Source organism: Octopus bimaculoides, chromosome 19 (assembly GCF_046866305.1).
Source record: "Octopus bimaculoides isolate indiv1 chromosome 19, ASM4686630v1, whole genome shotgun sequence".
Taxonomy (NCBI): Eukaryota; Metazoa; Mollusca; class Cephalopoda; order Octopoda; family Octopodidae; genus Octopus; species Octopus bimaculoides.
In genome coordinates, this window is record NC_142946.1 from 25,392,831 (window position 1) to 25,409,929 (window position 17,099).

The following is a 17,099-nucleotide window of genomic DNA, read 5'->3' on the forward strand; positions in this document are numbered from 1 at the left end:
TTTATATGCCACCAGCTTGAGACTCTGTTTTTTCTCCATGGATTACCAAGAAAAGAATTTGGAAAAAAGGTAACAAATGAAGAAATTTGAGTGAGGAGGGAGAAAATTTAAATACTGAGAACATGTTTTTTGGGTGAAATCCTAATCTCCTGTTTCGAAAACATAGGAATCAAGAAATTTAGGTAAAAAAATAAGGTGGGGTGCAAATGTCACCTCAGACATGTTAGAAACAAGAACAGGATTTCTGGGAAAGCTTCTTTTAAGTTTATATCAAGATCAGGTTTTTAAAGTAAATAAATAAATAAATTTTATGGAAATTAACAAACAACAATGACATTTCTGCAAGTCAAAATGAAAGACAACCCCCTTGGTCAAAATGAAAGATAATTACCTTGGTCAAAATGAAAGACAACCGTCTTGGTCAAAACAAAAGATATCTGCCTTTGTATATATAGGTAGATGATAAGCAGCTTTGTTTATTATAGTACAAATCATCACTCTCGTAATTTTGAAACATTACTTCCATTATTCACACATCATCATCATTCTCGTAACTTCGTAATTTTGGTTCAAATTGAAAGTGTGAAACTATTTTCACTTTCTAATCAAACCTGGTCATTGTAAAGCAGTATCTTTCAAATAACTGTAGCTGTTTGTTGAGATAATGTAGAAAATATGTAAATAAGATAAAGTTTATTTGGTAGCCGAAAGATTACTGAGTCTTTTGATTCCCTATACGTTAAAATCAGCAACTCAGTTTTCGAATGCATAAGGAGCATATGCACACACACACACACACACACACACAAACTCTTATATATATATATATATATATATATATATATATATATATATATATATATAGCTTCACACTGGTCTCTAATATTGGCCTCCATTGGTATGTTATAAAGAAAATAGACTATCAATGACCAGAGGCAGAAACATAGAAATTACACCCTCCCAAAATTACCTAAGGTTCAAAATTAATGTAAAACTGAATGAATAATTTTGCTTTAATTCTATTCATAGGAGAGAAAGGAGATAGAGGATTCCCAGGAGCTAAAGGTCGTGATGGGCTTCCTGGACGGCAAGGCAAGAAAGGTAAGATGCAATTCATATTTTCATCATATCATATTCATATGTAGATATAGAGTTGCTTTTTTTTTTTTTCAATTGAAGATTTAATTCACTTTATATTTGTCTAGCTGGAATAATTGTTACTGTAATCTAATTTCTTTACTAATATCACAATTGAATATTTTGAATAAAGCTGAAAAAAATCTTCATGTAAAAGCATATAGGCCATTGAAAGTGATAGTGGCTTAAAAACATACCTAATTCTTTGTTCTGTGTATATATATATATATGTATGTAGATATTTACATATAATTGAATATTCAAATGACCTGTATATATAGAAGTAGTATGTGTGTATGTATATATGCATGTGTTGTGTGTATGTATGTATGTATGTATATGAGTGTATATATGTGTGAGGTGTGTGTGTATGTGTGTGATTCAGTTAATCAAACAGTTTGAACATTCATCATTGAAACCCACACAAGATGTATATATGTATTAGGAGTGAAAGTTGAGGGATGCAAGAAAATAGTAAGGAAAAAGTCTAGGGTGCTCTGACATTGAGTAGTTGGTAGATCAAAAATTAAAATGGAGAAAAAATATGAAATGAAGAAAGAAAATAAACTGTAGAAGAAACTGTATGTACACATTTACAGGTATAATACACCAAACACTCAATGAGATATCTATATGAGCATTCAAATCTCCCTCATATAACACCCAACAGTCTTGAAAAGATTAAGGCCCATTTAGTGATGTAGTCTAAAATATGCAAAGCCAAAGAGAAGGACAAGGTAGTAGTAGCTGGAACACTTTTAATTACAAAAGGTCTGCCTTGTTAGGAATGGTCTGGAAATAAACAATAACACAGGTATAGAAATATAAACCAGCATTAAGGGTTCTAAAAGTACAAATAGGGAACAAAGGAAAGTGCTTGTTGATGTTAGTAAACAAAGTATGAAGAATAGCATATTTCTTATGCTCGTCAGTGAGAGAAGATCAATGAAGATGGTCTACAGATTTATCTGATAAATTTAAATGTTGGCTGTTTTTACAACTATCAAGGAGATGGTCTCAGAAATGGTGATCCACATAATATCTCATTTTGCCAGCAGAAATGTGCCATGCAGAGCAAGCAAGCAATACAGTACATGGTGGTAGTGAAATTCAGTTAGAGTTGTCAGAGATATAAACTTGGATTTCAAGTTGGTTATGACTGTTGTAAAGAATATAAAAGAGGATGGCATGGTATGGTATCTAGGTGGAAAGGATGAATACATTTAAAGGTACTGGATTGAGTGTAGATGGGAACAAGAGAATTGATAGCCAAGATGTCAAATAGAAAGAGGGAAGAAAATATTCTTGAAAAATAGAAGTGATTTTAGGTTGTACAATAAGAAATAGAAATTGCAGCAGATAATGGGATGATGGTAGAAGATAGAGCTGTCAGAAGATGGAAATGTGGAAGAGGAATTTACTTCTGTATGCCTACATGTAGATGGCAGGAGTGCTGTAATTTTGTGGGAAACCATAAATAAAGAAGAAATTATACATTTCTTTGACTTTGAAGTCCAGGTCTTTACAACATAGCCAACAAATTTAGTGTGTGAGATAATAAGAAGAATTTAGATAGGAGTGAATTATAAGTAAGTTTGTAATGTACAAAGCTGTAAAAGTGAGCACTGTCACTATACCAGAGAAGCCAAGGAGCTAATGGAAGTACCTCAGATAGTGGAGTACAGAGTGAGAACTGTTGATGAACAAGATAAGGCAGTTGTGTTTTTTTCTAGTGAATAAGGGAAGACTGGTACAGTAACCATCATCATCATCATCATCATGTGTCTGTTTTGGCTGGATTCCCTTCCTAACACCAACCATCCTGCAGAGTGGACTGAGTGCTTTTTATGAGGTGAAATCAGTTTTGGCAAGGATTTTACAGCTGGATGCCCTTCCAAATGCCAGCCACTTTAGAGTGTGAATTGGATACTTTTTATGTGGCATCAGAATATAAATGGGATGGTCAAGTAAACAAAGAGAAATATAGATGGAGGCAAGTGCCAGGGCATACCCTTGAGGTATGGAGGTCATAATATAAGTGGCAGAACATTGCCAAAGAAGCATGAGTAGAGAGTAGGGGAGAGGAATGCAGTGAGTGGTGGAAATCTGAGTATATATATAGAGGGGGGGGGGGCTACTGGATAGCAATAATACAGTGAACAGGGCCATAGTGCATGAAAGAGATGTGAGGAAGAGAAGAGATGTAGTTCAGTTTGCTGGAATGTGTGAAAAGTTTTCTTCTTACATGTGGGTGGAACACACATTATAGCAAGCATAAGGTTCTGTGGTTAACCCAGTGAATTAAGAAAACTGTAGCCCGTCTTAATCCCCAATAGCCATATGTCACAAGACTCAACAGAGAAAATGAAACAGTTTAGTGTGAAGGTGAGTTCAGCTCAGTACTAGGTTCATGCAAGGTGGCAATAAAATAAGTATTGAAGAACTGTTATTTATACTTTTTTGTAGTACTGGGCAATTTTGCAGTCACAAACCATCTCAAATTTTGCTGGATTTTAGAGAAAGAGAGAGAGGTAGAAGAGGGAGAGAGAGAGTGAGTGAGTGTATGTGTTTGTATGGGTATGTGCATGTACATGCATGTGGTGTGTGCATATTTACATGTGCATGTGGGTGTATTTCAGAAATCAAGCAAAAAAATTATGGAAAATATATAAATGTATTGTTGAGTTTACTTATTAATTCAAAGGTAAAGCTTTATTCAATTGAGTTACCTTCTCCATGGATATTTGTCAGGAAAAAAATCACATAATTGTCCCCCTTAAAGCTAGTAGTCAGATGTAGCAGCTTTATGAATGTAAATGACACTTGCTGCCAAGGAGGGATTTGTCCTGTTCAGTTGGAAGAAGTTTTCTAGTGGTGCTGTTTATTTTCATACCTATGTTGTGGTACCACCTCCAAGTTTTTATAAAGAATATCAATATATTGAAAAGGCAGCAAATTTCTGGAGTCATTTAGTTGATTTAATCAACTTTAGTACTTCAGAAAGGGAATGACCAAAGTTGACCACAGTTGAGTTTGAATTTGAGGTTAAATAGCAAGCATTTTAGTTTAACCCTCTACTGTTTTTGCAAGCCACCAGCCTTCAATGCACTTCATATTAAATGTAGATACATATAACATAGTGACAGATACATAAAAGATAATGGTATTACACATTTTTCTTTACATTGTTAAATTGAACTAATTAACAATTTGTTAAGTTTCTAAGAAATAGATAATAAAATATATTTTTCTGTTTAGAACTCTTCTATCTCTGAAATAATTATCATCTTTAGCTTTAGTTAATTATTGTTGAATTTTATTTTTCAGGTGAAACTGGCCCATTAAACTTTGCTAAGGGTGCTAAAGGAGCTAGAGGTTTTGTAGGTCCTAAAGGATTGCCAGGAAAAGATGGTAAGCTAAATGATTAGCTATAAGAATTCAACCCAGAATATATATAACTGTAAATCTTGTTGATCCCTTTGTTATGATATTTCTGAAAATTATTTCAAATTTACATTTCCTCACAAAATGACTATTTCCTCCTGCTCGTATTCAAATGGTTGCATTATTTTGTCAACAGGTAGGGATGGTATAAATGGATTACCTGGTCCTAAAGGTGATGATGGTCTACCTGGTATATCTGGCCGCCCTGGAGCTAAAGGAGACCCAGGATATCCTGGTCCAAAAGGTTAGCATTATATTATTTATTAAAAATACTTTGATTCCTGTTCATTTATTTTTACCTAATTTCAATTATGATATATTTGAGAAACTGTTTAGAAATTAGTATTAATTATTTGATGTAATTGGTTTGTGAACAGCAAAAACAATAAAGTGCCATAAGTAATATATCTAGGTTAAAGTGATGTCAAATATTGCAAGCATAATATGACAGTTATGAAGTAAAGACAATGTATCAGATAACATTTGTTTCTGTCAAGGAAACAAGTGTAAATGTGAAATGTGTAAAGTACAAAATATTTTTGGACACCTTTGATGGAGAGGATTTACTGTTATATCCAATCATTTCATTTAGCCTTTAACCTGTAACCAAATCCTCTGCATACTGTTGTCTATAAGATAAATGTACTACAATACAATACCGTCAGTTTAAAAAACACATTTATGGGAAATTTTTAATTTCCATTGCTCAAAACATTCCAATTGAAACAATCCTACAATTCCAAAGGGATGACCTCTCGACTTAATTGTATCCCTATAATTCAGGTTTGCAAAACCACAGGGTAGGCCTCATAACACACATAAAATCATATACTCATGACATAGACACTATAAACACTTGGACATCAATACAGCATAAGAAAACAATAGAAATGTAACAGTTAGTCATATCACATACCCAATAACCATAATCAAGTGAGATTTTAATGTTCATTGCACATCTTGGTACCAAAGTAACACGGATAACACCAAAGGAGACATAAAGCATCACAACTAAACTACCTTTACATCCTATTAAACAGCACAAAATGCACCCAGATATTTCACCAAGCTGTGATAATTCTCCTAACATCGTTTCTGATAGACATGCATAACTATCCCAAGCACAAAGCAAGCAATCCACCGATTTTTCAGGTCACTTATGCATCATTATTACAACAAATTTTAAATTTCAAGGCATTCTATTGTACCAATTTCCTCATGTGAATGAATTACAGAATTCAAAATCACTGCAATCACCAACGTAGATACAGTAGTGCATGTATTGAACAAAATTATCTATTTTAAGTAGAATTTATCTCAGCATAAAAAATATATTATTAAAAAAAACACATCTACACTCAGAGTACTCACAACTGAGTAACTGAAAATAATGACAGTCCAGATCCATCATGCATTATCCTAATGCTACCCTACCGGTCCACCACAACTAACTATAAACAACACAAAATAGCATATTTTACATCATCACAAATTGCTTACTCCATCCCATAAACCACCTACACAGTGCAACAAAATTTCTTAAAATGGAAATGTGATGAGTACAATGAGTTGCTGTGATCTTTGTCATTATGCATTCAGCCACACACACTTAAATTTGTCACAACAGTTAATAAAGTTTGTAAAATTGAATAACTTATTCAATTTTGTGAATTAAATGAATTTTTGCTAAAATACTATACTGGTTTCCTTAGCACCTATTGTTTTTCTTTATACATTTCAGCCCCCCCTCCCCCCCCAAAAAAAAAAACAATAGTACAGCAATACCCCTCCCTCCAACTCCAGAAAAATAGATTTAAAAAAAAAGCAAACACACAAAAAAATATTAGCAACATCAATAACATTTTTAGCTTTCAAGTACTGTGAGATAATTTCTGAATAATAGCACTGATATGTTCTAAGTCCACTTTGTCTATCTCTGTCATGGTCACTAACTAAACTTATAGACATAAAGCAAAAGACTTGATACTGTTAAATACAACCTGCTTGTAATGCACAAAATTGTTTTAACTTGACATATATGAAGTACTGGATTTGTTGACTACACTTCGTTACTTCACTAACTTTTACTTTGATCACAGCTGACAGGTACAACATAACATCAAATAAATATATAATTGGAACAGCCCATATGAAAGTTATTCAGTTTCAGAAAGTAATAAATCTAATCAGCTTTGAATTATGGTAGGAAATTCTATTATCTTTCTCAGGCAATGATCCAGGTTCGAATATCTTTCTCAGCTTAAAATTAAACCTGTTTAGATGCAAAACCCCAGATATTTTTACTTTTCTGTAACTTTAGCATCCACCTTTCCTTTTCTCTAGTTTAATGTTTCTTATTTCTAGGTGAACCAGGACTTTCTGGACTGAGAGGAGCTGATGGTTTACCAGGTCCATCTGGACCAAAAGGTGAACCTGGTCTGTCTGGATCACCTGGACGAGATGGATTACCTGGCCCTAAAGGACTTCAAGGTCTACCAGGTAAGTTTATTAAATTTAACTACAAAGTTTTCTTCATCTTTTTGAAACAACTGTTAAAGTGTCAGGTAAATTATGTTGTAGTATTTGTTCCAGCTCTTTACATTCTGATTTCAAAAGCCACCAAGATCATCTTTGCCTTTTATCACTCTGGGGGTCAATAAATAAAGTTAAGTACTGAGGTTGATGCAATCACCTAAACCCCTTCCTTCAAAAATTGCTGGCCTTGTGCCAAAATCAAAAATAAGAATTATTATTATTATTATTATTATTATTATTATTATTATTATTATTATTATTCAAAAGCAAGACTGTGAACTGGCGGAAACATTAGCACACTGGGCAAAATGCTTAGTGGCATTGTGTCCATCCTTATTTTCTAAGTTCAAATTCTGCTGAGGTTGACATTGCTTTTTATTTTTTGGGGGCCAATGAAATAAGTACCAGTTGAGAACTGGGGGCCGATGTAATCGACTTAACCCCCTCACCCAAAATCTCTGACCTTGTGCCAAAATTTGAAGCCATTATTACTCAAAAGCTGTATGACTGTGAAGATAAGATACCTGTAACATGGATGATAATTGGAAATTTCTATCAAATGACCTGCTGAAGGCTACAGACCAGACATGTAACTGGAATAAAGTCCCAGTCAAGCCAAAAGCAATATGGTGGTAGAATGATACAGTTGACAGGGCAGTAAAGTCTAAGAGACAGGCTTGGAAAACCTGGAAGGAAGGTGGTAGTAGGGAACATTATCCAAGGATTTGAAGGGCAGCAACATGACAAGTATTTCTGGCTGAAGGTGAGGTAGAAAAGAAGAGATTTGCACATGTCCTGCAATGTGAGGACCAGAAGCATGAAATGTTCAGGATTGTAAGGCAGTGTGTGAGAAAGAATCAAGATGCTATTGGTGAGAAGTGTGTTTGGAGTGAGGAAGATATACTCATCATTGAGACAATAAAGTGATGCAGAAGTGTTATTATGAGGGACTGCTGGACTTGGAGAATGCATGGGATAAAGAGGATCTAACTAATGCTGACACTACAGACAGACCAGCAATTCAAGTTGACAGCAGTGTGTTAGATCAGTGTTTCTCAACCATTTTTTACCTATGGATTCCTTTGATTCCTATTTTACTCAGGTGGACCCTCATATCCCTTCAATGTTTTTTTAAAAAACTATATTTTTATAGTTAAATATTATTAGGAATTGTATTAAAAAGAATTGTTGAAATATTTTGCATATTGTAGAAGAATAACCAATTTGTTGCTGATGAACTTTAACAACAAAATCTTATATGGACCCCAGTTGAGAACCACAGTATTAGATAAAGCAATCAGACACATGGAAAGAGGGAAATTTGTGGGTCTATCAGGGATAGTTGCAGAGATGCTAAAAGTATATGATGAGGTAGGCTACATGATTACCCATCAGATAGTTAATGAAGTCATACAGGGCGTCATTCATACCCAAAGACTTGTATAGGAGTATCATCATAAACTGCTACAAAGGCAAAATAGATACTTTACAGAGGAGCCACAATCTAGGAATCAAACTACTGGATCAGGCTATGAAGATCAGGAAAAGAGTTATAGCACAATTGATCCATGACAGAATAAACCTAAATGAGATGCAGTTTGACTTTGTACCCAGAAGAGGTACTATAGATGCAATCTTTCCCCTGAAACAACTGCAGGGAAAATACTTGGTTAAAAATAAACCACCATTCCTGGGATTTGCTGACTTGAAGGTATTTTACAGGATACCACATTCAATAATTTGGTGGTCCTTGAGGAAACTAGATGTAGATGACTGGTTTCTGAGCACTGTACAAGCTATGGTCAAAGATGCAATAAGTAAAGTGAGAATCAACAATGATTTCAATGATGAATTTAGCATAAAGTTAGGAGCTCATCAATGTTCAATCTTTAGTCTTCTGTTCATCACAGAGGAGTTTGAAACTGAAAGTCCATGGGAACTCCTAGTTGCAAATGATCTAGTTCACATAGCTGAATTTACGGGGGAACATAGAGTGGAAATTCCATGGAAGCTAATCCTAGAATCAAGAGGCTTGAAGGTAAACATCACAAAGACTAAAATTTTAGTATGCAGGAAGAAAGACATGACCCTAGTATTTTCAGGGAAATGGTTTGTTCAATTTGCAGAAAAATAGGTATAAACTCCATATGTTGTACCCAATGTAAGCTACAGGTACACAAGGACTATATATTGGCAAGACAGGGAATGCATTATCGGAATGCTCATGAGTCCACAGACAACAAATCCAGAACACTAATGTTTGGAAAATTCCATTGAGCAAACATATAGAAACATGTGGTCAGAAAATGTTTTTAATTTTTGCTTTCCACAAACTACATGACACAAGGGAGGCTGGAAGAAAGATAAAAGAAAAACGTTTTCTTAAAATGTTCAAACTAGTTCTGAATGGAAATAACAACAATAATATAACAACCAGTTAATGATGTGAATTAAAAAAATATCTTTAACATATGAATATAAACAAATTACAGAAGACTCCCACCAATTGAAATAAAACGATCAAAACCAAGTTTGCTCATTCATAAACCATTACATGTTAACTGCAAGCTAAATGGTTAAAATAAAGGCAGGATCTTTGCCAGCGATATCAGATTGGTCAAAATCGTATTCGAAAAATTCAGCTTGTTGGAGCCTTCTAAGAGGTATAAAAAGGAAGAAGTCACTTATTTTACTACAGCTGTCAAGAACTCAACTGTCAGTTAAATACATTTTGAAATTTGATGATTACTACGAATGTATGAAAGCACTAACTGAACTTTATGAACGTTACAAAATATCTTTTTAATGTTTAACACACTTCAACATTGTAAAAGATTTTTTCTAAAATGTAATAATAAAAAACGTACATACATACATACACACACACACACACACACACACACACACACACACACACACACACACACATACATATATATATATATATACACACACACACATACACACACACACATATATGTATACACAGACTTACATATATATGTATATATATATACATATATATGTATGTCTGTGTATACATGTGTGTGTGTATGTGTGTGTATATATATATATATGTGTGTGTGTGTGAGTGAGTGAATGTATATGTGTGTGTATATATATATATATATATATATATATATATATATTTATATATATAACTATGCCTTTTACCTAATTTCTTTCTTCCTCAAGACACCTACCACCATCACCACCACTTCCCTAACTACAACTTTTCCTTGTTTCCACTTAATTTTCTCATTGCCCTAAATCATTTAGCTTGTTATCCATCTTTCATCCATTAACACTGTTCTCTATCCCCACCTCATACACACTTTCATTCATCACCCACCCCCACTGAGTCACCAAATTCCTCCACCACTATACGTCTCTCTCTCTCTCATTCCTCGTGCACTATTCTTACCACTTTCTTTACCATCTACTCTTGCAGTTTACCCAGCATCGTCATCATTTTTGTTCTTCTCCTGTCTACTGTATCATCGTTACTATTCTGCTGTTCCACACTGTCAGTCATCTCCTACTCCCCTCTCTCTAACTCTTACATCACTGATAGTCACCTACCACCCCATTCCTCACCTCTCACTCCCAATAGTCTCTTGCAACTTCCACCCACCCACATTCCTAGACTGTTTCTGTCTCCTTCACCTCTACCCACCCCATAACTTATGGTCTTCCCTGACACCTCATCACCACTATTTTTATCACTTTCCAACCCCATTCAGTTACTCTCACCCTCTCTTCTACAATATGAGAAGTCATGTAATTTCTCTTTGTGAGTAGTCATGTAGCAATCTATTCTACCCTAACCTCTTCTCTCATACTTTTACCCCTCAATTCCAAGCATAAAGTAACCCTTTCAGGGTTTGTAGTCTTGCAAGTTGTGTGGTAACCTCACAAGTGCTGGTATCATATTTTTGTATTTGGGTGTGTAATATATACTTACTTTGCTAAAATTCTTATGAACATTAAAAATTTATGTACATTTATATGACAAAAACATGTAATACAAATGTGATGAAAACTTACAAATATATGAATTCGTATATGAATTCGCAAAAATATATAGAAGATATATAAAAGGATGGATTTGTAAAATTATAAAAGTATTCTTTTTCATTATGCTTTGATTCTTTTTTTATGCACCACACACACATACATGGGCACACACATATACACTCTCGCACACATTTAAACACATGCTCAAAAATTGATTGTGCAGTTGTTTCTGTGTCATAATATAACAAACATTATAACAAACATCTCTTATGTTATTTGAATATACTAAACCACAGTTTACCCTTTAAAGTACCAGCTTCTGTTAACCTTACAACAAGGCCTACACATAGTTAGGTAATACACTAGTAGTGCCTACAGATACATTTATCCCTTAGACAGTTGCATAACCTCTAACTCATAATTTTATATGCGTGTGTGTGTGTGTGTGTGTGTGTGTGTATAAATACAAACATACACTAATTCTTTACAGGTGATCGAGGAGAACCAGGTAAAAATGGATTTGATGGCTCTAAAGGTAACACTGGAATTGATGGCTTACCTGGTTTACCAGGCCAATCTGGAGACAGAGGAGCTGATGGCTTTCCTGGAGGAAATGGACGACCAGGTAAGTAATGATATTATTTATTTATTATTAACATGTTCTTGTATATAGTAAGTGATGTCAATGTATTATGTCATATGGAAAAGAAAAATTATCAACATTTTGGACATGGACTCCTTTTTAAAACAGGGAAAAGAGATATTAAAAAAGAGAGGAGCCATGGTAGTAATACATGACACAGGTAGATATGTGATTTTTGAGAGAAAGAGAGTGAAGACGGATGGCAGATAAAAGAAGAGGAGTGAGCAGAAGCAGATAGTTGCTTGTCATCTGCATATCCATGCTAGTAGTTATGACTGAGCTGAAGAGTTGAATGTGAGGGATTTTGTATCTCTGCATCTGCAAAGGTGAAAAGAGATGATAAAGAATTAGAGGAAAAAATTCTTAGTTGTTAATTCCAAAATTAACAATTCCTTCTAAAGAGAAAAGGTGTCTAAGAGAAAAATTAATCATAGTATACAATGAAGTCAGGTAGTGGTAGACCAAAACACCGGGGTAAAAGAAAGATAAAAAGTGATGTGAGTGGTTCATTGTGCCAAAAAGATGTGCAACAGACTTAAGTGGCCTGGAGTTGTTACAAAGGACATTATACAAATGCTCCTGGATTTGGTCTACCAACAAAGCATTGCTTTGTTGTCATTTTATACAATAAATATCATAAGAGAGAAATTATCTAGAACTTGAAGGATGCACTAAGAACCATGAAACATAGCATTGTTACAAATGAAAAGACAGGGTGTTGTAGAGAGAGCAGGGACTGGAAAATGTTCCAAATTCACAAGGAATGAAGGCTGTGTTCATGTCTAAAAAGTGAATGGAATTCCAAAAAGATGGGAGAGGTAGCAGGATCATATTGAAAATAATGGAATTGTAAAGGATGGTCCAATAGAAGGATGAAGTGTCTGGGTAGGTAAAGAGTGAGAGAAAAATGAAAATTTTTTTGTTTGTTGATTTGTTTTTTTTTTTTTGTATGATTGTTTCAAAAGAGAGAGAACTAGAATATGTAAGGGGTTGTAGAAGTAAGACAGTTCTCATCAATGAAAACAGTCTACAAACATCTATAGTGATATAAAATATGTACCCTCCCAATCCTGTGAAATGTAAACTAATGTGAGATGCCTTTCAACCTTGTGTGAAATCTAAAGTTGTAGTATTTTGTAACCAAAGAGTAAGACAAGTAATTTTGATGTTCTTTTACAATGTTCAGAATGTTTAGTTTCTTTTTGAGATCTTTATAAATAGTGAGTTCTAGCATCACATAAGTCAGATGATCTTGATTTTGATTCTTAAAGTTGGGTTTATGTTCAAGAGGAACAGTAGCTAGTGCACTTTCTCTTTAATATAAGTACCATTCTGTTTTGCAGTACCATTAAGTACCATTAAATTTTACAGGGCTGTTAGATTTCTATGCTAGATCAAGTGAAGTTTCTTATTGATGTAAAAAAAAGTGGATATCAGATGGGAATATTGACATCATCTGAAACATGTATGCTTTCAATAACAACATCTGCTTTTTTTTTTTTTTCATCCAGGTCCAAAAGGAGAAAGAGGATTCAAAGGAGACCCTGGCAGACCTGGAGAATCAATACTTGGAGTTAAAGGAGATAGAGGCTTGCCTGGTTTGCAAGGTCCTCCAGGTTTTCCTGGCTTGAAAGGAGAACCCGGTATTGCAGGTAATTAATTAAAAAGTGATTGCTTTTACTTGAATGTGAAATCTCTTGTGAAATATTTACAATTTGAAATACTTACTATTCTCTGTTTCTTTCAGGAAAACCTGGCTTATCTGGTATACCTGGAGAACGTGGTGCACCTGGAAATTCTGGATTGACTGGACTGTCTGGAAAAGATGGTCTCCCTGGAGTGCGAGGAATTGATGGATTACCAGGTTATAATTTCATTCAAGTTTTCATTAGTAGTAGATTTCAGATTTATATAAACAGTTGTATGCATATGTGTATATATATATATATATATATATATATATATATATTTCATCTCTCTATAGATTTATAATAAATATTACTTAATGAGAGCATATTTAGTTATTAGAGCAATAGCTTTGTTCAGAAGTAGCAGCAATGTAGTCACACTGACTTTGCTCAAGCACAATTACTTCACAGTTATTAATTTAATGTTTGGCACCACAGATCGCTACATTAGAGCCCCAAAACATTTCTATCAGGCTATCCACTATACATTTGTGGATATACATTTACATTCAAACACCACCACCACCACAACCTCCTCCCCTCCTCTTCTCCTCTATTGTACTCATTAATTTCTGATATAACTTGTGTGTACCTCAGCCTCTAAATTTGTCAGACTACAAAAGAAGGAAACCTATCAAAAGTGGGAGCATTTAGGCTAAAGGAACCATGATTAATAAAGTAATTCAAACACAAGATCACATTGTTAAACCAGCTAAAAGTGCACTTGTACAACTTATTATTGTACAAATAGCATTTTTTATAAACTTTAAATTGCCTGTTGAACATTCAGTGGCACAAACTTAGTGAAATATGTAATCTCCTGTGGATGCAGATATGGCCAGATTACTATGAAGTTTGCATTGATGAGGTTCAGGTTCAACCCAACTGCAAAACATCTTCGACAAATGTCTTTTACTGTAGTTTTGGGTTGACCCAAGCTCTCTGAGTAAAATTGGAAACCATATAGAAGCCTATTGTTGGATTGTACCTGGAATTTAAAGGTCCATCCTTCTGACACTGATTCAGCCTGAGAATTAGATATGTCTGTGAAATACTCAAGCACTTACAAATTAATTTAACAAATTGATCAAACAGCTGTAAACTAATTACCAAAACAAGAGAAGAACCATCATGTAATCCTTCTGTCTGGACAAGATTTTCACTCTTCTACTAATCAAAAACTTGTGTATTGACTGAAGAGCCTGCTTCCTTAATAAATTCTTGATTCTATTTATTATTATTTCTACACCGAAGACTTTAAACCAATAAAATACTAATAACATGTACCCAAAAATAAAGAATATGTCCTTTCATTATTTCTTACAGTTTTATATTTGCTCTCTACAATGTGTTTAGCCAATCAACAAAGTATTTTTATTGTCAATAAGCCCTCTACTTGATAAAACAAAAAGGAATAATAACTGCTTTTGATTCTAATAGTTTGAATCATCATTGGTAGTAGTAAAATTTTGAATGTTGAATCTGCAAGCAATAGTTTGCTTTGATAAAACCAAACTAAAATGACGTAAGCATCAAAACCATATTTTCTTCATTTAGGTGAACCTGGCCCAATGGGACCAATAGGTCCTCCTGGACCACCTGGTCGTTCATCAGCTGTTGGTTTCTTGTTTGCCCGACACAGTCAGACAACAGAGGTTCCAAGGTGTCCAGCCGGACTAACAAAACTATGGGATGGCTACAGTTTGCTTTATCTTGAGGGTAATGATAGATCTCATCATCAAGACCTTGGTAAGTTTCAAATACATTTTATTATGGATTGTTAAAAATAAATGCTTTAATTCAGTATTTTACCATGCTGCTTGATTCTTCTGTTTGCTTTCAGTCTGTTTGTTTTGCTTTTCAATGGCTTTTCCACCTTCAAAAATTACTTTCGTTTCTAACCACTTTCCTTTATTCTCTTCAGTGCTTTTCTTGATTTATTTATACCTTTAATTGGAATAAATAGGTAATGCAAAGCAGAAAAAGAGGAAAAACTACAGGAATTGCAAAAAGATTTTAGTTAAAATTCCTAATTTCAATTATCTTATTTTTCATATTAGTAATACCTTTGGCTAAATGAATAATAAGTCCACATTGCATTTACACAGTACAGGATTCAATCCAATTGAGTCACAATTTTATATTCATTTCCTACAATATGTTTATCTGTTCAACAAAGTATCTTAATAATCAGTAACCCTTCTGCGTAATAACAAAAAGTAACTGTTTCTAAGTTGTGGTTTCATTCTTGCTTTCCCCACTAGTTCGTGGGTACTATCTTTCTTCCTCAGATGAAGCTATAAAAAGTGGGTCTTAAGAAATGCTAATGCATGTTAGCAATCTAACTGATACCATTGCAATCTTTGACATTCTATATATACATTTGATGAAAAATCTTATTTTTATTTCAGGTTGGGCTGGTTCTTGTATAACACGATTTTCAACTATGCCATTCCTATTCTGTGACTTCAATAACGTATGTAATTATGCTAGCCGTAATGACAAATCTTATTGGCTTTCAACAAATGCCCCAATGCCTATGATGCCAGTTGCACAAGATGATATTGCACCTTACATAAGTCGATGCGCAGTCTGTGATTCTCCTTCCAATGTTATAGCTGTCCATAGTCAGACTCTTCAATTACCAGACTGCCCAGCAGGCTGGGAATATCTATGGATTGGTTACAGTTTTGCTATGGTAAATGTCATGAAAATCTTTCTTCATTATCATTGTCAACAAGTTTTCTAATGATGATCATCGTTGCTATCATCCTTGTCACCATCTTCATCCTGTTCTTTATCCTCATCATCATCATCCTTAATTTTCCATCTTTTACATAGATTTAAAAAGATTGTTTTATCACCTCACACCATCTGTATTGTATTACCAATAAACAATACTCTTATAAGATCAGCCATAATAATATAATCTGTCCTACTAGTTATATAATTTAAATAACCTTTCATATACCTCCATCCAACAATTTATCATTTGGTTGTTTCCTGTCGTTACACATCTGCAAAAGTGTAGTTCATATTTAGATAAAGAAAAGAATGATGGAAGAAATATAATAAAATTACAATAGAATAAAGAATGAAATTAAATAGATTAAAAATTTGCCATTCCAGTTCATTTTATGAACAAAAATTTGTGTAAATACTCATCATTTGCTTAGGTCAGATATGAAACCATAGATCATTGCATAGGTGTGTCTGTGTGGCAACAAGCTTGCTTCCCAACCATATGATTCTGAGTTCAGTGCCACTGCATGGCACCTTGGGCAAGTGTCTTCTATTATAGCCCCAGACCAACCAATGCCTTGTGAGTGGATTGGATAGATAGAAACTGAAAAGAAGCCTGTAATAAGTATGTGTTTATGTGTGTCTTTGTGTTTGTCCCCCACAATTGCTTGAGAACTGGTGTTGGTTTGTTTATGTTGCTGTAACTTAGCAGTTCGGCATTAGAGACCAGTAGAATAAGTACCAACTTAAAAATAAGTACTGGGGCTGGTCTGTTCAACTAAAATACTTCAAGGTAGTGTCCCAGCATGACCATAGTCTAATGACTGAAACAAGTAAAAAATAAAGATAAAAATAAGCAGAATCAGACCATTATCAATTTTGCTTTGTAAAAC

At 34.1% G+C, this 17,099-nt stretch overlaps 1 protein-coding gene across 1 annotated transcript in view; it reads left to right on the plus strand.

Annotated features, from left to right (window-relative positions):
* LOC106877515 (uncharacterized) overlaps positions 1–17,099 on the plus strand; it is a 74,496-nt gene that overhangs the window by 56,377 nt on the left and 1,020 nt on the right. Inside the window, exons 30-38 of the mRNA XM_089337827.1 lie at positions 1,030–1,101; positions 4,465–4,548; positions 4,718–4,825; positions 6,946–7,080; positions 11,624–11,758; positions 13,288–13,428; positions 13,524–13,640; positions 15,022–15,213; positions 15,876–16,162. Of these exons, the coding sequence (XP_089193953.1) occupies positions 1,030–1,101; positions 4,465–4,548; positions 4,718–4,825; positions 6,946–7,080; positions 11,624–11,758; positions 13,288–13,428; positions 13,524–13,640; positions 15,022–15,213; positions 15,876–16,162 (1,271 nt within the window). The remainder of the gene's footprint in view (positions 1–1,029; positions 1,102–4,464; positions 4,549–4,717; positions 4,826–6,945; positions 7,081–11,623; positions 11,759–13,287; positions 13,429–13,523; positions 13,641–15,021; positions 15,214–15,875; positions 16,163–17,099) is intronic.